Source organism: Cydia fagiglandana, chromosome 10 (genome assembly GCF_963556715.1).
Source record: "Cydia fagiglandana chromosome 10, ilCydFagi1.1, whole genome shotgun sequence".
Classification (NCBI taxonomy): Eukaryota; Metazoa; Arthropoda; class Insecta; order Lepidoptera; family Tortricidae; genus Cydia; species Cydia fagiglandana.
In genome coordinates, this window is record NC_085941.1 from 2,207,828 (window position 1) to 2,229,629 (window position 21,802).

Here is a 21,802-nt window from a genome sequence, read left to right on the forward strand (position 1 = left end):
TATGTCTGTAGGGTAAATGTGCTTCACGTTGGGGCCTGTTTACATATTGATTAGTGTTGATTGCGGGTTTAATACATTTGCCACTATACACAAGTAGCAAGTGTATCAACTCGCAAAAATACTACATTTTTGCTTCCATTGAGGTATACATAGTAAGCACTATTCTCAAATTATGTGAGGAAATAAAACAAATTCAATTTAGTAAAGCGTATTTAATAGGGGTAAAGTGACGCGAATACAATTAAAAAAACAACGCATATTCTTAGTTAATATTAAATGTAGATGGCTTTTTAGTTTTCACTTGGTCACAGAAATACGCTAAAAACCACTTTCAGAGTAGGTGTTTCTTGCGTTTTGGCTGTCCTTCTTGTGTCCTTCCACAGCATGAGCATGTCGTAAGTCCTGTTGTATTTGTCCCAGGACTTAGCAGGAAGCTAGTTATTCATTATTAAGTTTGCTTCTGCTTTCAAATGAGGCGGTGCATGCCGTCTATTCCAGGTCGTTTTCGTCACTTGAACTCATTTTGTTTATTACGAGTATTAAAATAACAAGCGGTAACTTATTGAGTATTGCACAACGAATAAACTTTGCCGCCTTTTATTTGCATATTTTTTAAAATTATATTACCATAGATACAAAGCATACGGTACGCGCATGCGTCAATCCGCGCGCACCGCGCAGCGCCCTTTCGCGGTGCTAAAGCGGTATCCAGACGGGACTGATCAAATCGGTCGATTTGATCAGAAATGAAATTGGCGTCAATCTCCAATTTTAGATTTATGGTGATATTAGACCCATTTAAATTGAAAAAATGCCCCATAACGAAAATACTAGCCTCACAAATTGGTGTTCTTGTGTCCGCACCTCATTTTATTGGTCATTATCGGCGGTTGAATTCGGCGAGCCAAATTGGCGTTTGCGTCCGTACGTCCCGATTCGATCGGGCAATTTAATCAGATTGGCGAAAAATTGACTAATCTGGATACGCCTTAAGCAACATCGAGTTCACGATAATTTGACATATAATAATAATAGATTTTTAGCATAAGTTGCATTTCATAAAACTTAACCCAAATCATTTGTACATTTTCAAGTCAAAGATAAAGACATGTTGGTTTTAAAATTTTAATAAGTATAGGCCATAACATTGTCATGATCTTGTAACATTGTTAAAATAAGAGAGTCTCCCATTTTCATTTTATTGCATTTTTTATAAAATGTCTTTAGATTCTCGGGATATCTTGGTCCTAATTCGATTGCTCTTTCACAGGATGCTCGAGGCTTAGCCGAATAACACTGTAAGGAAGTATGTCATGGCTCAATGGTTCTAATTAGCCATCAGTATAATACCGCCAATGAATGTTTACATCCACCTGAAAATAAGAACAACATTCATAAAATGAGAATAACCACACAAAACTAACAGATGGTTGAAATTGTTAGAAAAAATTAGACCGATTTCTTGTTTACGAACTTAACAGCTCATGGCAATTTAATAATAAAAATCAAAACACAAGTGAAGAAAGTTTTATGTACCTATGTATTTCACGGATACGTACTCCTGTACGGCCATTGCTCCTCTAATTCAACGGCATCGTGCTTATCACTGTTATGATAATAATTTCAAATTTGTAGAATCTGCTCGCAATCTCGTATGAACTCGCTTATTTTTCTTGCAAAACTCTGTCCAAGGGTCAGCGTAGGGGCCGTCGTGTAGGGGTGGGGAAGAAAACGTTGTCCAATAATTTATGCAGTGCCAAGTTATCGAAAGTAAATTCAATCTTTGTCCAAATACGCGCAGATGTCGTGGGGAATCAGAAGTCCGTGGGTCGTGCTGAGGTCGCCGAAAATCTCAATGATAACATTAATAGCAATTCGCAAGGTAACATGAGGCTTGTCCGTTATTTTTCGGGAATGAGAGCTAAGTGACACTGACAGTTGACATCGTTTTTTTTTTCTATCCCGTCCCATTTACTACGTACAAAGGAATTACTCGGATCTGCCATTCCATCTCACAAACGTCATATCGATCATTTAAAAAATTATATTTAATCAATAAAATGAAATAAAAATAAAAGAGCTGCATTTCCGTGATCGCTATAATAAATACTATCGGAAAAAAATATAATTTGCCTATCTTCAAAAAACTTTACCTACCCAATTGGGTGTTTTTAATGTATGGGCTTCCAACTCAACTATAATATTCATATCGATACAGTTTAGTCAACTATAATGAAATTGACCAATCACAGCTCGCCGCGATCAAGAGGACGACACAAAATCATAGCTCAAATTAATTATTTATTTTAGGTTGTATAGTAGAAACAATTGGTTCATAAGTCAGAAACTCGCATGTGACACCCTTGATATAGCAACATCCATAGACTACGAAAACCACTTAGTGTTGCTTGTTAGTCTCCGTAGGCTACGGTGGCCAAAATCGAGAAAACAACTGTCTAAAAATTTTATTTAGCGCGGAGCAAGTACCAGGGCCTCATGAGTTACGAGAAGGTGTCGTTGACCATGGCGCCGGGCGCGGCGGCCGGGGCGCGTAGTATGATTAAGGTATCGCGGCTGCTCGCGTACCATCTACATACTTTTGGTTTGGTTTGTTTGTATGATTCTACTAGTTTAAAGTATTATTTTTGTTGACTCATAGAAAAAGTATTGTATACAATAGTGATATAATCAAGCTTTTCAATCTCGTACCTGAATTAGGCAACTCAGCAAGCTTCGTTGCCTAAACACGGTACTCGACTGAAAAGCTCTCTATTATATCACGATTGTATAAAATACTATTATAATGTCTTTTTATCCGAAGGACTTAGCAAAGTAGGAATATTTTAAAAACTCGTGGACAGTCCAGTATTTTCGACGCAGCGAAAAGTGGTTCCACCACAGAAAGAGGCTTTAATATACATAGGCCGACTTAACCCTCTTTCCAGGCTGTTCTAAAAGTATAATTTATACCCGGAGGAAATCAAAGGAAATGCCTACGACGTCCTTGTTAAGTAGTCTCTCTGAAACAATAATACTTTGTTAAAGTTTCACAATTTGCCCACCCCAAGAGTATTTCAGTCGTCCTGGTAATAAAATAATGACACTGTGACATAAATTATACGGAATGAAATCGTCTTTGGGGTCATCCATTAATTACATCACACGTTTAGGGGGAGGGAGGGGGTCAAGAAAATGTGACATATTGTGACATGGGGGAGGGGGGAGACACAAACTTTGTGACGTCACTTTAACTTCATCAGTAACCGAAAATTTATTTAAATTATTTTATTGTTGTATTTTTAAATAACAAGTTTTTAAAACGATAATCGTTTTTAGGGTTCCGTACCCAAAGGGTAAAACGGGACCCTATTACTAAGACTTCGCTGTCCGTCCGTCCGTCCGTCCGTCCGTCCGTCTGTCACCAGGCTGTATCTCACGAACCGTGATAGCTAATAGAAAATTAAACGTATAAAAACCGGGCAAGTGCGAGTCGGACTCGCGCACGAAGGGTTCCGTGCCATAATGCAAAAAAAAAAAAACAAAAAAAAGCAAAAAAAACGGTCACCCATCCAAGTACTGACCACTCCCGACGTTGCTTAACTTTGGTCAAAAATCACGTTTGTTGTATGGGAGCCCCATTTAAATCTTTATTTTATTCTGTTTTTAGTATTTGTTGTTATAGCGGCAACAGAAATACATCATCTGTGAAAATTTCAACTGTCTAGCTATCACGGTTCGTGAGATACAGCCTGGTGACAGACGGACGGACGGACGGACGGACAGCGAAGTCTTAGTAATAGGGTCCCGTTTTACCCTTTGAGTACGGAACCCTAAAAAAAGTAAATCTAAATAAATCCTTTTGTGCCTCGCTTGAATGTTTTTAGTTTTTTCAACCCATCCCTTAAATAATTATTGGTTTTATCTCTTTTTGAAGCATAAAATTGTCTTTTGTTTCGAAGTACAGTCTTTAGTAGCTTAGGGACTGTAGTTATAAAGAAGTTAAAGTCTAAAGAGCCCAGGGAATTAGGTAAGTAGGCCCCGCCCGCCGCTCCAGTCATGTTATTCCCATCCCAACACTGTTCGTACCAACTACACCCTACTACTGGTTTATCACCAACTTCGAAAATCTTTTCTCCTATTTGGCAAGCAACAGCGTGGGGAGAGTGGTTATGGTGACATAACACCATACTCCTAACTTATATTGCGCATTAACTTATATTGTTAGATTGATAGAGATGTATGCCCCTTAGAGGATATAACCAACGGAGACGCCATGTCTATAATTTTCGGTACAAAATAGTCTGCCGTTTTTTGCGGGGAAGGGGTACATCAAATGTTAACGTAAACATAGTCATGTCAGATAAACGTCAGTCCATACATGTGGTTGACATGTCGTTGACCATTGGCCGCCTATTTTCGACAGAGAGGAACGTTGGTTATATTCTCTAAGGTATGGATTTTACTCTTCTTTTAATACTATATCGTATCTACGACTGTCTAAGATTTTCGCATAAGTACCTACTCACTGTGGACCGGAATTTACGTAGGTACGTGACCGATCACGCATCTACGTAACATCGGACGGAGTTTCAAAAGTAAAACAAGACGGAGTGGATCAAACAACTATTTACTAAGAGAAAAACATATAAATAAGTCACGTTGTATCAGTTAAACTAGAGGTATCTAATTCGTCCGTTCTCGCCAACCAATGGGATATTACACCCAAAACTTTTTGTGACCGGAAGGGACGCTTAATAACTCAACGTTTGACATGATTAAAACAATGACTAACGAAGTTTTGGATCTTTCCTGGCTCCAAAGCCGATAAACAAAAAATGGACTGTTTTATACCACATGATTACCTACTGCAATATGGATTTTAGGAATTAGAAGAGAAGGAAAAAAGTAAAAAATTGCCTAGACTTGAAAAGAGAGAATAAAGCTCGGTAAAAGCAAATCTACGCGACTTTCTTTTCAATACACATTAGTTTTCAATCATCAATCATAGGGCGTTGAGAAACTTTTTGGTTTGTCATATCGTGGGTCGATATTCGTTCAATTTGCATGACTTATAGTAAGTGTTACGTGTTTAGATTTAGGAACAAGTGGATATATATATAATTATGTTGCTATAGATACTAACTACCAAATACGTAATAATATAGGTAACTATACATACACACACACACAATAATAAATCTTATGATTTAAAAAGTATGGTACTGGCTACCATACATAGTACACGCGGAGACATATATACCTACCTAAATTACCATTAATAGAGCTTAATATGATTGCAATAACTCTCACAAGTGGACTCTTTAAACGTCTTCGTCCTACCTCCGTGGGCGGCGCAATTACTGGGGTCCAATTGCTCTTATCAATTCTTATAAACCGACAGAGAATCGTTGTACCGTCGTCTTATTAACATATGAATATGACCGAGGACATTACATTCTACTGATACAAGAAACTATTCTGTTGGGAACGCGGTATCTTATCAATGAGTTTATCTTCACTTTAACTGCTATTGAGTATTGACCACTTATTGGTCGATTAGTCATTGAAAAGTATTTGCACTATTTGCTGACAAAGGTTTTTTATGACTTTGACAAATAGTGTGCTAACCCTGCATATCTTTTCTGTAAACATACTTAGGTACCTAGTTTAATACTTAAGTAAGTATATATAAAACTGAAAGTCAGAAGCTCTATCTACGTCATTCCAGGTTTTGGATGAAGTTACCAACGTACCTTTCATTTGTAAGGACACTCTTGAGCTCTTGATGATCTAGACACGCGGCAGCGTGTCAAGCCAAGTTCAAGCAAAGGAACTGGCTAGCCAGCGCCAAGTGTAATATTACACGAACCACTTGGTGCCACTTTTGACCCTTCTATAACTCAAAACATCTTTGACGTAAACACATAAAACTACGTGTGTTTAATTATATCCATAAGGATATCTAGAAGCCCAAATTTCATGAAGCTAGCTCAAACGGTTATAAAGGTATGAAGGTCAAAAAGTCGTAAATTTTAAGACTGACTTATGACTTATAGTACCTAAACCTAACCTACTTCCAGATGACCTAGAAGGATGAAATTTGGAATCCAGCTTGGTTATTGTGTGTAACCGTAGGAAAAAATCTAAAAATAAAATAAAGTTAAAAAATAGGGGGGGTCCCCATACAAAAAAAACACTTTTTATTGGGACTGACATATAAGTACCTAAACCTAACCTACTTCCAGATGACCTAGAAGGATGAAATTTGGAATCCAGCTTGCTTATTGTGTGTAACCGTAGGAAAAAATCTAAAAATAAAATAAAGTTAAAAAATAGGGGGGGTCCCCATACAAAAAAACCACTTTTTATTGGGACTGACATATAAGTACCTAAACCTAACCTACTTCCAGATGACCTAGAAGGATGAAATTTGGAATCCAGCTCGGTTATTGTGTGTAACCGTAGGAAAAAATCTAAAAATAAAATAAAGTTTAAAAATAGGGGGGGTCCCCATACAAAAAAACCATTTTTTATTGGGACTGACATATAAGTACCTAAACCTAACCTACTTCCAGATGACCTAGATGTATGAAATTTGGAATCCAGCTCGGTTATTGTGTGTAAGCGTAGGAAAAAATCTAAAAACAAAACAAAGTTAATAAATAGGGGGGGTCCCCATACAAAAAAAAAAATTTTTATTGTAGCGTTGGAACCGTTACAAGCAGATATTTGAAACTACCCCAATATATGTATTATTATATTTGCTATATTAAAATAAAGTTTAGTCAAAAAATAAGTGGTGTCCCCATACAAAAAACTTGTAATACGCTCTAAACAACCGGCCAACGGTGTGTCGTCGGCGGCGCGCGGCACCACATAATTATACAAAGAACAGAAGTAAAAACCATACAGCGGAAACACAAGAAAAAACATTAAATCTCAATACCTGCCTAGTTTTCTTTACAAAAAGTATTGATATCCCACCAAAAACATAAATGTAAAAAAGGAGAGCCAAGTTCAATACAAAAATTATGCTTGGCTGTGGGGCTCGCCGCAAAAAGAATGGAGATCTAAATGAGTGCCACTGCCAAGTTCTATGCAAAATCCAAATATGTATTTATAGGAACAAAATAACATTAAAAACAAGTATTAAACTCTATTTCTTTGCTTTATTGGATACCTATAACAATTGCTGTTATTTAAAAAAATGTGAGATCTTAAAGTAGGTTAGATTTGGCTTGGCCAGGTTTTATCAGAATTACAATATATATAAAATGATTGATATAATGAAAACTGGCCAAGTCAAATCTAACCTACTTTAAGTTCTCACATTTTTTTAAATAACAGCAATTGTTATAGGTATCCAATAAAGCAAAGAAATAGAGTTTAATACTTGTTTTTAATGTTATTTTGTTCCTATAAATACATATTTGGATTTTGCATAGAACTTGGCAGTGGCACTCATTTAGATCTCCATTCTTTTTGCGGCGAGCCCCACAGCCAAGCATAATTTTTGTATTGAACTTGGCTCTCCTTTTTTACATTTATGTTTTTGGTGGGATAGATACATCTCTTTAACGGACTAATTAATGACTAGGTATTCAACTTGTCGTCTGACTAAGCTGTTACCTATACAAGACGTCGGTTATGTTATCTGAGACAAATATGTACTACTACTTATGTATCTTTGTATGTAAATCAATGTTAATGTCAGGTTAAATGCACTATTACCTACATGGTAATAAAAATATTCCATGTGATTATTTATGTACCTTTAACCTTTTGTGTAATAAATAAATATATATATATTTAATTCCATATGATTAGGTAATGTAAAAGATCCCTAAGTAGTATGTTACGATACCTAATATTTAGCAAATACAATGTATTGTTTTACCGTCTCACCTCGAAATGAAGTCACCATGCAAAGTGGAATTCTGATCCTGTTATTGGAAATTCGCAACTTGCGAATCGCAAGTCATTCAACCGCATGCAGAGAATGTATCAGGCCTCGGTCCGAGCGTGCATCATTTAGCAACGAGGAAAAAGTAACTGATATGTTTATTTAAGTAGTATGACAATAGGTACGTGTTACATACTAAATGCTAAACGTTCTTGTTAATGCAAACACAATAGGTACTCGTCTTGATTCTAAGAAATGCATGCACCAAACGTATCGTATTGGTGTGGGATACCTACATTGTTCTTTTTAGGGTCTCGTACCCAAAGGGTGAAAATGGGACCCTGTTACTAAGACTCCGCTGTCCGTTTGTCTGTCTGTCTGTCACCATGCTGTATCTAATGAACAGTGATAGCTAGGCAGTTGAAATTTTCACAGATGATGTAGGTACTTATTTCTTATTTAAGTGGGGCTCCCATACAACAAACATGATTTTTTTGCGTACCTAATGGTACGGAACTCTTCGTGCGCGTTAGGTACAGTCGAGTGCATAAATATTTATACATTGTTCACCTTATTGCAATGGGTTAAGATGAAGAAATGTATATATGTATACCCATTTATGCACTCGACTGTACTTTATGTACCTACATAATTTAATTTTATTAATATTATCGTTTGGTTGAAATGTTGTAGGTACCTCTAACTGACTCTGGCAAGGCCCTAACTAGAGCTGGATTTTTTCTATAAAATCAATATTGCTTTTAATATGTATGTACTTACTGTTGCAATTGTTATTGGTGAGCAATAAAGAATATTTGTATTGTATTATTGGTATTGTAGTTATAAGTAACAATGCACTATTATTTTTATCATATGGCTTTATTAGAAAAGAAAATTGAATTTACAAAATGTTACCTTACTTATAGTTTATTGTTCTATGTTTATTTAAACTTTAAGCAACTTGGAAAGTTATTAATGTGGAGACTGGTCGCTCGAAACACACAATGAAAGAACTGAAACTAAATATTGATAACAAAATTATAGATTCCAATTTAGAAGTAGCTACTGAATTTGAAAAATTTTTCACCGAGGTACCAGTATCCACAACTAAGGATTTAAATTCATCACCCTCATCTGCTGTTACATTATTAAAAGATAACGCTCCAGAGTGTTGTAGAGACCTTCATTTTGAACATGTTTGTACCTCAGATGTAATAAAGGCGTTTAAATCAATTAATGTCAAAAAAACGAATGACCTCTGGGGAGTCTCTGTCCATGCTGTCAAATCCTTAGTAGAAATTGTAGCGCCTGACTTGGTAGTTATATTTAACAACAGTGTCGATTGCGGCGAGTTTCCTGATTTAATGAAACATAGTAAAATAACTCCTTTGTTTAAATCTGGTAGCAGCTCTGACCCCACTAACTTTAGACCGATATCTGTGCTACCAACATTCAGCAAGATTTTTGAAAAATTAGTTCTTTCACAATTAGTACGACATTTTAACGGCAATAATTTAATGCATAATAAGCAGTTTGGTTTCACACGGGGTCGCTCAACAACCGATGCTGGTGTTGAGCTAATTAAGCATATTTTCGATGCCTGGGAGGAGTCACGAGATGCTTTAGGTGTCTTCTGTGATTTGTCTAAGGCGTTCGATTGCGTTTGTCATGAAACATTGATCAGGAAACTACACTATTATGGAGTTAGAGGATCGGCACTGAATTTACTTAAGTCCTACTTAAATGGTAGAATACAAAGGGTCGATGTGAGTGGACAGCGATCACCGGGGTCATTGGTCTCTATGGGTGTACCACAGGGGTCAATATTGGGGCCTTTCCTGTTCCTTATCTACATAAATGACTTGCCATTCCTTGTAAAGACCCACCATGACATAGTATTGTTTGCAGACGACACCTCACTTATTTTCAAAGTCAAACGACAGCAACAAGCGTACAATGATGTAAACGATGCTATTTCAAAGGTAGTAAATTGGTTCAATGTTAATAATTTATTGTTAAATGAGAAAAAGACTAAATGTATTCAGTTTGTCACTAGTAGTAACGTAAGGCATGTGCAAACAAGTGTCATTGTGAAGGATGAGGAATTGGAATTAGTTGATAGTACAGTTTTTCTTGGTATAACTTTAGATTCTAAACTTCAGTGGGGTCCCCATATTGCTACTCTTTCGAGTAGACTGAGTTCTGCAGCTTTTGCAGTGAGCAAAATCCGTCAGTTAACTGATGTGAAAACAGCTCGATTAGTATATTTTAGTTACTTCCATAGCATTATGGCATATGGTATTTTACTGTGGGGCGGTGCTTCAGAGATAAATACCATTTTTGTTCTGCAGAAGCGGGCTATTCGAGCAATATATAAATTGAACCATAGAGACTCACTTAGAGATAAATTCAAGGAAATTGACATAATGACAGTGCACTGTCAATATATTTATGAGAATATTCTGTATGTACATAAAAATATTGTTAATTTTAGGAAAAATTGTGACATTCATAATATTAATACTAGAAATAAACATAAGCTCGCAGTGCCCTTCACACGGCTCCATAAAATTAAAAAATCATTCATGGGTAATTGTGTAAGATTTTATAATAAACTTCCAAACCATATTACTGAATTATCAATTAATAAATTTAAAAATTATGTAAAGCGTAAACTTATTTCTAAAGCTTATTATACCACACAAGACTACATGAGTGATAAAACAACGTGGGATTAATTGTGACTCGAAATAGATAATTCAATGTATGTACTTCTTTGTTAAGTTTTATTGACATTTGTTATTGACATTTAGATTTTATTCTAGAAACATTCTAGACTAGTATTTTTTATACAATTTTTTTTTATGTTTGACGAAATTTTTGTGAAATTCTTAGTATTAAATTTGATCTGTATAATAATCCAATATTACTATGGAATAATATTAACTTCAATAAATTGCTCTGATAATTAGCTTAAGATAATATATTATTATGTAAAACGTTCATAAGTGCTTGTTACTAGGCCTACATGAATAAAGTATTTTTGACTTTGACTTTGACTAAAACATATTGTTACTAACTAATAAATGAATACCTATACCTATTCTTGAAATTGTATACCACCATTGTATACCGTAAACCGGTTGATTGTGACACTCTCTAATCAAATAATATTGTAACATCTGTATACTGACATTGCATAATCTGACAATAAATGATTACTTACTTACTTACTTACTTACTAAAAAAAAACAATGCACTAAAATTTTGACACAACCATTATTGCGTATTTTCGTTCGTTAGACATAAATCCTAATATACATATTCAATTACACAAACGGGTCTACCGCGATATAATTTCATTGTTTTTACCTTTAATTCCGACGTTTCAGCTGAGTTGCACCAGCTGTGGTCACGGAAAGACTGACGTCCCAACAAATGTCAACGGAGATATTAATAAAACAACACTAAACTACCCGAAATTAGTTTATAAAAATGTTCGGGGTAGACAAAGAAATTGCAGCTACCCGTTAAAGTTTAATGTTTATCAGCTGAAACGTCGGAATTAAAGGTAAAAACAATGAAATTATATCGCGGTAGACCCGTTTGTGTAATTGAATATGTGTACAAAACGCGAGAGTTTAAAGTGTTATAATCCTAATATAGTATTAGGATTTAATTTATGCCTAACGAACTATATAGTTCTCGTTGATACGGCGCTGAAAAGTGCTAAGTGTTCTGTGAACTAAACTAAATTATTGAGTAAGTATACGGGGTCGTTTTTGGACCGTTAGTCATATTGTGCGAGGTGATTAGGTATAGGCCATACTGAACAACTTTTTCTATGCTATGGGACCAACTCCGAAATCACAAAAATATTTTTGGCCGTTTCATACATTTTGGTAGAGTGGATGTCAACGTTTTCTATGGGAAGGCCAAATTTTTTTAGGGATTTCGGGGTTGGTGGCATACTTAGAAAAAGTTTTTTAGTATGACCTACCTAATCACCTCGCACAATATGGCTAATGGTCCAAAAATGACCCTGTATATATATATCTTTAAAGTAGATCACTTTTATTCACTCACTTCACTTTCATTTCACTTTTATAAGTGAAATGCATTTCTGACTATTAATTGATATTGGCCTTAACAAATTTAATATGTAGTCGAGAACTCAATACTCACTGGGGGTAAATTAAATCACGCATTTCATTATAGTTAGCTATTATTAAATGAGTAATAAGGACACACTGAGTAGGTATATATGTACTTAATGAAAACATAGACCCAGGTAAGTCATACATGCATCGAGTTGGGTTTTATCAGAATAATAATATTATTACAAGTACCTACGCTCTAATGCTAAAGTTATTAAGCATTTATACCTAAGTACCGTTATTAATTAATATATTTCAATGTGTCTCAATTAAAATAAAGGTAGGTATGTAATGTAGCTATAATTAATTAGGTACATTCTGCAATTAATACAATACTAAATCAGATAAGAAAAGTCGGTCGGACGCGCAAATTTTATCAACGGACAGTCGATTTCATTAATCAGGACAATTTAATTAATTAACATAAAGTTTCGAATCATACAATTGAAGGTATTTTTCCTGATTAAGAAATCAGGGAATCGAAAGTAGATTAAGAGAGATAAAAGGAGGCTCTGTTTTTAAACACAGTAATAAAATTTTTCAATGGAAACCGAAGTAAGCCTAAATAAAAGTTTACAATTAAAAAAGCTAACTGTTTATGACAAATTTAAGGATGACTCACGCTAGACCGGGCCGTGCCCGGGCCGAGGCGTCCGACATATCATTTTCTGTGACAGCTGATCGGTGAACACGTGGTGATTTCCATAGAAAACGAAGCTCCGGAAACTCCGACCCAGCCACGGCCTGGTCTAACGCGAGTCATCCTTTATGGAAAAAGCGGAATCATGACTAGTCGTTTTTTTGGAATGGTTTTTTGGATCCATGCTAGTAAAAATTACTAAAAACCACTAGAATCCATCTCATCTACGATAAGTCTGCACGCCAAGTCGAACTTGTACCTACATAGCTTAGGCTTAGACGGACCATTAGTAACAGAAGTTAGGAGTACCTTTTACCACTTATGCAGTAGCCTAATCAATTATAATACAGCCATTCGAAAACTCATTCAATTTGGTATTTAAGTGTCTTATTGTCGCGCAACAAATTACAAATTCAAACTGGTTTTTCAGTGACCCTTATGAGTGGGAGGTAGAGTAGCAGTTTATTTTTATGAACGTAAAATTAAATACCCATTTTCACTAATCACAAATTCACAATCCACGTACCTACTCGTCAACATTTATTACAGTAGTGAACTATGAAACTTCCTATAAGGTAAACATACTGGTGCTCGACGCGATCCCAGTACATGTCATCTTGAAACTTAAGTCATTGTCAATAAAGTTGACAGTAAGGTGTCATCTATTGGGCATTAGCATATCGAGCACTAGTATGTTTACCTTAAATACAATAAAAACTAATGTTTTGAACATTTGACGGTGACGAGGGTTTGGTGCAACCGATCCTAAGTTGAACAGTGCCTAGTTACAATACATATTTATAAAGTACTGTTTTCATTGTTGCAGATGTACAGCGGCGCCCTGCTAGCGACGGCAGCCCGTCTGGCCTGGGACCCGAGCACATACACATGGTTCCGCTTCCTCTGTGCTGCCCAGTACCGGGCCTCGGCGGCCTACGTGCTGGCGGCTGGCTTGTGGCTGGCAGCTTTAGTGTACCTGGCCGCAGCCGCTGCGGCGCACCATCCTCATCAGCCCTCGCCGAAGCCGCGCTGCTTACATCTGGTAAGATAACAAATTAATCACTTCTTTGGAGAAAAGAATAAGTCTGGGACCCGAGCACATACACATGGTTCCGTTTCCTCTGCGCGGCGCAGTACCGGGCCTCGGCGGCCTACGTGCTGGCGGCTGGCTTGTGGCTGGCAGCTTTAGTGTACCTGGCCGCGGCGGCTGCGGCGCACCATCCTCATCAGCCCTCGCCGAAGCCGCGCTGCTTACATCTGGTAAGATACCAAATTAATCGTTTCATTGGAGAAAAGAATAAGTCTGGGAACCGACCACTACTGACTGATTACCTGTTTTGAGACTGTGTAGAATGTGTAGAAATTTAACCTACCAGGCTTGCCCAATAAATCGGATCGGACGCCCCTATACCGGTACCGTATATATACGAGTAAGGTAAGTAATTAATTACCTTTACAAATTTCTATGTCAAGAAACATTTCTAACTGAGTAGAAACGGGAGACAAATGTCCAATCCTTTTAGGAAAAGGCTATGCCTAATAGTCTCCGTCTTGGGCCTAAGTACCAAATTATCCGAATTGCTACAATGAGCAGCAAGGTCATTCCATTCTGTCGAAGTATGTCAAATAAAATTGCTATCGTCAATTAAGTGGTCGCGTGATATTACTGGTTGTTTCATCGATACAATAAAAACCTTAAAGTCAAGTTTGATTTAACTAGAAAGATAGAGGCACTTGACCCCAGCACGTAACAGTAAAACGGTCCTCACTCAAGTTCTGATTACCTGTGTGGAAACGGGGATAAGACTGAGTTTTAAGAATTTCACATGCAGTAATAAGCTAAATGTGTCTCTAGTCTATAGCAAATTGTTCATACAAATTGGTACATACCACCACCAATACCTACAAACCAAATACATTAATGTAAATGATAAATCTGTTCCTGATTTCGTATGAGTTGTGTTCGGATTTATACATCAAATCTTATCATCTCTTCATTTCCTCTTGATTCATTTGACTGTGTATTAACAAAAATACCAACATACCAAATTTTTTACACATAGGAATAATAATTATTAGCTGTAAATACTTACATTAAAGTTCGAATCGGCACAACAAGGAAAGTACCCAATAAACAATGATATCCCATAAATTCAATTCAATTCGTTTAATACGTTATAAAAGTACCTATATACACGGTGTAACATGAGGAAACCGAATAATTTTAACCACGCGTTTCGAAAAAATTTAATATGAGCTTCAGGTCAATTTCACTAAAAAATAATTATTTTGTTTTGAATTTAAATTTTTTTGAATGTATTTGTACATAAAAAATAAATGTTATTGATAAACTTGTCACTTAAAATTGTTTTTTATATTTTTTTTCCGTAAAACCTACTTTTTGCAAAGTGTTACTTGTCACTTTTTGACATCTATCAATAGACTACGTCCCATAGCAGCAACATCACCATCAAAAAGGCCTTTTACACTACGTAACAATAAAAACTTGCTTTTTTTTTAATTAATATTATCTCTGAAACTAGGCGAATTTCAAAAAAGTTTATAGGACATTCTGGACATTTTTGTCTCTAAATATGATCAGGAATACGCTGTTAAAATTATTCGGTTTCCTCATGTTACACCGTGTATATGTCATATGTATACGTACTTATGTACTTTCTGTTCCTGGCATTTCTCACTACCACTGGAAACCTAACAAGAAATAATTTCGGGTGTAAGTAGGTGTTGAGTCCATGACAAGGCGTATTAGTTTTTTGCTTTCTTGTGCTGCTGACCGCCGGGCGTTCACAAAAACTACGTAGCTAGGAGCTTAGCTCTATTATTTCCCATTACTTATATACCCGTTGCTATGCCTGTTCTGCGGCTAATTCAGTAAATGAGAGTCGTAAGTCCATTTTGTTTTACACGCGATTGTAATGCTAGAACAAATAAGATTAGGGTTTAAAAAGGTAAAATATGATGTAATATTTCGACCACAGTCTCCGGTTTTTACAGTACTGAAGCGTACCTAAAAGCTCATTACGTGACCGTAGAATGTGATGAATCATCCTATCCCGAGTTAATGGTCGTTAACATTGCTATAGCATCCTAGGAGAGAACTAGTAGTCATTAGGCTTGGTAGTTATTTTACTATAATAGAAAAGATGTATAAAAGCTAGTAAGCTTTCCCTATGTCTCTATATGCCAGCAGCAATGTTGCAGAGTTGTGTCTAAAATTTCAGAAGACTACATCGTAGGTTTCGTTCAAAGTGAATAAGAGCATCCATAATTAACTTCGTTCAATATTTATCTTCCAATATCTTTAGCCAGTATCAGTAGTACCTATTCAAATAGAAATCCACCAGATACATTGAAAATGAGTGTTTTATATGTAACTCAGTGTACAAGGCTTTACGCAACATTGTTTCTCTTTAATTCCAGTACGCAGCCGGCGTGGTCTGCCTCGCCGTGAGTGAAGTCGGCTACGGGGCGTGGATGGCGGCCTCGCTGGCCGCCTGGTGGCGCGAGGCGCCAGAAGCCGAGCTGGCCAGGAAGGGCATGGATCTGATGCATGACCTGAAGCCTATGCTGCTGGCTGTTGAGCGGTACAGGGACGTGGCGAGGCCGGTGCTCGACATGCTTGATGTAAGTCTTCTTCTTCTTCCTCGCGTTATGCCCGCATTTTGCCACGGCTCATGGGAGCCTGTGGGGTCTGCTTGACAACTAATCCCGAGAATTGACGTAGGCACTTTACGGAAGCGACTGCCATCTGACCTTCCAACCCAGAGGGGAAACTAGGTCTTATTGAGATTAGTCCGGTTTCCTCAAGATGTTTTCCTTCACCGAAAAGCGACTGGTAAATATCAACTGATATTTAGTACATATAATTTCCGAAAAACTTATTGGTACGAGCCGAGGTTTGAACCCGCGACCTCCGGATTAAAAATCAGACGCTCTTACCGCTAGGCCACCAGCGCTTCCTGCTTGATGCGAATATTGTCTGTCTTCGCTTTTCACTGCTTGTGCGTTGGGACTGGGAGAAAACGTCTGCTGAAGGAATGATAAGGAAGGGACAAGGAAGCTGTAATAGCTAAGTAAACAATGAGCGGAGTAGGTAGTGATAATTTAGTAGTGGTGTTAGTTTTATAACCAAACTTTTCCAAATCTTTTGGTTTGCAGGAGAGTAACTGCTACTGAGCCGTTATAGACCAAAGATCGCAACCTCCTTTCTTCAGCTGGGTCTTGATAAATATTATTCAACTCCTCTGCTCATGTAAATGCTTCATAAAGATAACGGCAACTGGCTCTTGAATTGAATCAATCCAATTATTTCCTATTCAGAAGTGTGAGTGGTGAAATATCTCAATCAATCAATCAAATTTTATTTCAGGCAAAAAATATACCCATACAAAAATATTAAAATAAAAATAATTACAATCTAATAATATCTGTATAAATAGGTATAACAAGTCCGTAAGTGACGGAGGCTTTATCTATGGTGATAAACGCGAATATAAACCATGATATTACGCCTTCTGCCATAACAGGACCTTTTACGTCCAACATAAAATGTTCTTCGTTCTCGTAATTAGATATTAGGCGATATTAAGCACACTTTATGACAGCGATAACGTGTAACTGTCAGCCCTATAACTCCTACAAGGTTCCTTATTGGCAATATCGCATAAATCGCATCCTACAAGAGAACAACTAAAGAAATCTTCTCTCTTTATCTTGTCTGCTTAGTGCTCGATGATACTTATTTCATTGTAAGGTAAACGTACTGGTGCTCGACGAAATCCCAGAACATGTGTCATCTTGAAACTTAAGTCATTTGTCAATAGAGGTGACAGCAAGGTGTCATCTATTGGGCATTAGCATGTCGAGCACTAGTGCGTTTACCTAACAGCATAAAAAAATACCTTAAAACAAAAACTCGTACCCATAATGTACATTTTGGGCTCATGCAATGCAAGCTAATCTTAGAGACGCAGCCATCTGAAATCGCAATATCGCTTGATCCCTCTAACCAGTCTAACCTAAAGCTGCCTCCAGACTGCGAGGACGCATAGATTAGCCATCATGTGGATCGGGCCTCATAAAGGAGTTCGTTAGCACCAATCTAATAGAATCTGTCACATAAATGTACTGATGGAATTAATGAAGAAAGATTACCTTTATATTTTTCAGGAGGTCGAGCACAAAGCGCCCAACAACGTATACGTCATCATGGTGTTCGGACTAGTGGGCATGGTGTTGCAAGTGGCCGCGTTCGTGATGGCGCGGCGCTTGGCGCGCCGGGCGCCTCCTCAGGAGGACAAGGAGGATAAGGAGGCCAGCGCGTGCGTTGAGGAGAGCGAGGAGCCGGGCTGGAGGAAGAAGGCGAATCTACGGATGTATACTATACTTGACAAGATTTTCTAGCAGGTATGTTTCCAGTTATCTAAGATGCAATTAAATCTTTTGCTCATGGAGCCACTACATTATCACCAGGAATGTTAACAGTTACAACATCGCTTCGGATAATTCTTATTTTTTAGTAAGATAATTGAGCTAACTGTATTTCCTGAACATTAACGTCGCGGATACCTATGGCGATGCGTATACACCAAAAGACATTGAGGTGTCAAACAGATCACTGTGTTATGTCTTTCCTGTAGACATACACAAGAGTTAAGGGCTATAAAGGTTAATTTTCTTATTTAACCCGTATCCACGTGAAAAGGTCCTCCTTTTATTTACAGAACTATGATAAAATCATTACTTACATGCCCACAAGCTGTTAACTATTGCCCACAGAAGAGTAAAATGTACAGTTCGCGCGAACACACACTACACACGAGTAAGTTTCAATCATATGAGGTGTTCTAATTACCGTTGTAATTTCCAGGACGCCTCGGCCCCCGGGCCGCCGCCGCCCTTACCCAGCGCGCCCTGCGCGTCTCTCTCCCCGCCGCGCTCCAGAAAACGTTCCAAAAAACGACGCGGCCGACCCCCAAGCGCCCCGAAGTACAATGACTCTAAAGACGTAGCGTGGGATAAAGCGAGCGAGGGGAGGTACATGACCCGGGATTGGGAGCCCGGTGAGCGAGTGGCGAGGGAGGGTAAAGCGATGGAAGGAAGGGGACCCGCTGCGGTGCGGGAGGGTACAGGGAGGGAGGGTTACATGGTCCGGGAACTTTGGGAGCCCAGTCCAGCGCGGGATGCGGCGTGGGACGCGGTTCAAGCGCAGTTCCGGGCTACGAGGAGGCTGCGGCCGCCCTCGGCGCCGCCTACGCCGAATACCGCGGCTGCGCTTCTTATATTGCATACTGAGCTGTAATTCTAGCAATGAAGACTTTTGAGTGACTGTTGGTTTATTGTCACTTAAACGCGTTCAAACAGACAGAAAAATGCGAACCATTTTAATAGCCATGTATTATTAAAAACAAAATCCGTCTAAGCTAACTTTTCAATGACTTTGGCATGGAAAAATGAGGGAGTGACATTATAAACGCCGTAATTTGACTTTTATGTCGACACTCTTTACATTGTCGCTGCCAAATCTATGCAAAGTTAGTTTGGTTTTCCTCTGCCATTACTGCACATCTATTTATGAAATTTGATAATGCCGCATTTAGCTATGTTATCGAAAACGCTGCTTCGCGTAATCCTTCTTAATCAATGGGGTCTAGAGGATTTTAACTTTTTGAAAAACCTGATAACTGTGCTTGGTACGTATGAATGCCAGTGTTTGAGCTCGTCTTTATTTAATTGACTGAAAAGCGTTTTCCAATGAGACGTTATCTGTAAATGAAATATTATTCATAGTTCAAAAATTATTTTATAGAAAAAAGGAAGAAATGAACTGTATAAGAAAACACGTATTAGTTACATTATAATGAAATATTGAAATTAATTGTTATTGTTAGACCGACTAAAGTCGGATGAATGATAGACACTGCCAAATAAAATAAAGTTCAACTAAGCGCACCACATTATTCGATAATAGGTAATAAAAGTGTATAACATTGTTACTGATATAATGTATAACATTTAAATTGCTAATTCTATATAACGAGCGAGTCTTCTAAAACTAAATTATAAATGATTAAAGCTGCGATCTCACGGGTAGCGTAAGAAACATTAAACCAGTGCTTGGATGACTTTGTACATGTGGTTATCTAACAGTGTTTTAGATTTTCTAGAACAATAAATGTACCCATTCCGCTGTGTGTGTGACTGCAGCTTTAGGTTCCGCCAGTTTGATTAGGTTATGTTCACATTTGCGTCATTTTTGCATCTGCTTTATTTCTCTAATTTGATTGGACACAATCTTTCGGCTGGGTGAGTAAACGGATGTTTGGTCTCATATGAGAAATTACACAAATGTGGACACGGCCTCACGTTACCAGTTTGACAATATCTACCTTCTAGTAATGACAGACTGCCATATTGATTTCTAGTTTAATAATTAAGTGTAACTTAGTTAAGTAATGCCATATCACCGGGCAAGCGCCGACTCCTATATTATACTCCTATAGTTAGTTGTTTTAAGGTATTTTATGATCTGTAGAGTATTTTTTTATCGTACGAATGTGTTGAGTCTTCGAATACTATCTAAAGATACTGGCAGGCAATCGTGGCAGTGGAAAATAAGCTTTAGATATTGCACTTTATATCGCAAACTAGCTGGATTTAATACGTTAGACCCCGTGGGTAGTCAATCTTTGTCATCACTTGTTTTGTATTACAAAAGTTGCTTGCCGTACCTATCCGTAACATCTTGCCCTTACTTTACTTGTGCACACATTTAATGGTCTTTTCTTTATGAGACTTTAATCGTAAGGGAATAAAGATTATTGTACCTAACTGTGAATATCTCTATAAATATTTAAGTATACTGCCATGATTGCATGACCATACTGTATCTTGCCTTGCCGTTGATTGTATGTACTGTTGTTGAGGAGACTGGTGCTATCTGCTCCCGTGCTCCCGCGTCGTCCCTCTTCATTATTGTTTTCATTTTTGTTTGTTAAAACAAAGAGAAGTCTTATCAAAATACGAGCGTTCTACGTGTTACAAAATTATTGCCTTAACTCCATTTCAATATTAATTTCTTCAAAAGTTCTGTGATATATTAAACGTTCTGGGGCGCCGCGGGTCGTCGCTCGGCGAAACTCCATTTTGCTGTGATTTGCTTTTAAAGTTCGAAACGACTCTTCTACGTAGATAGTTGAAATTGTTAGTATACTTAAACATGACGCGGGGTGAAAATGACTCAGAACGATATCGACGAGCTTATCAAATTCTGTAAAATATACTCAATCGATTTCCAGTAGGTACAAGATTACGCGAATGATAAAAATAATACTCATGCCATGGAATATGAATAGGGATAAACGATTTAGCCGCTATATACGCACAATCCATTACAGAGAGTCCATATTTTCTAGTGTGTAATGTTTATCTTTGGAATCCAAGTACAAATGATGAGTAATTTCACCCCGCGAGTACGCGGCCTTTGGGCCGTGCCCCGATGCCAAATAGCTTTAAGATAAGCCGGTGTTTGCTGCTTTTCCCTGACCAACTAAAGTCAACATACTTCTCGACCATAAACGTTTCCACGAGTTGTTTATAATACAAGTCCTTCTTGACTGGTCGGGACGATATCAATACAATAAGTAATACGAAGTATTTATTATGATTCGATATTTAGGTCTAAATCAATGTACTGTGATCGTGAACACCCAATCACCAAAAAAAAGCCATAAACTCCCAACTATGGTCCAAAATTAACTCTAATAGCTTCGTTCTGGCATGATTAAGTACTATTTGAATGTCGTAAGTCAGGAAAGGCCTTTAGATGTCATAATGCATTGCAATTATGCAAACTTGATTTGGGAAAGGCAGTGACGCGGTCAAGTAGCAAAGTGTAGCCGACTATACTATACCGACTATGTTTAAATTTTAAGGAAAACGAAGCAATAAAGTGATATTTTTGTAAACTGTTGTATCATTTCTAACTTCATAAGTTTGCACTTCACCGATGACGTGAAATGTTTTGAGCTTTGAACAGAGATACCCATCAGCTCAATTTTTATGGCTCCTCTACACGATGGG

The 21,802-nt window shown here is 37.5% G+C and overlaps 1 protein-coding gene across 1 annotated transcript in view; it reads left to right on the plus strand.

The window, feature by feature from the left end:
- Positions 1-21,687, plus strand: part of LOC134668165 (uncharacterized) — a 56,816-nt gene extending 35,129 nt beyond the window's left edge. The window contains exons 2-5 of the mRNA XM_063525682.1: positions 13,527-13,742; positions 16,142-16,345; positions 17,891-18,127; positions 18,591-21,687. Of these exons, the coding sequence (XP_063381752.1) occupies positions 13,527-13,742; positions 16,142-16,345; positions 17,891-18,124 (654 nt within the window). The 3' untranslated portion in view covers positions 18,125-18,127; positions 18,591-21,687. The remainder of the gene's footprint in view (positions 1-13,526; positions 13,743-16,141; positions 16,346-17,890; positions 18,128-18,590) is intronic.
- The last annotated feature ends 115 nt before the right edge of the window (positions 21,688-21,802 follow it).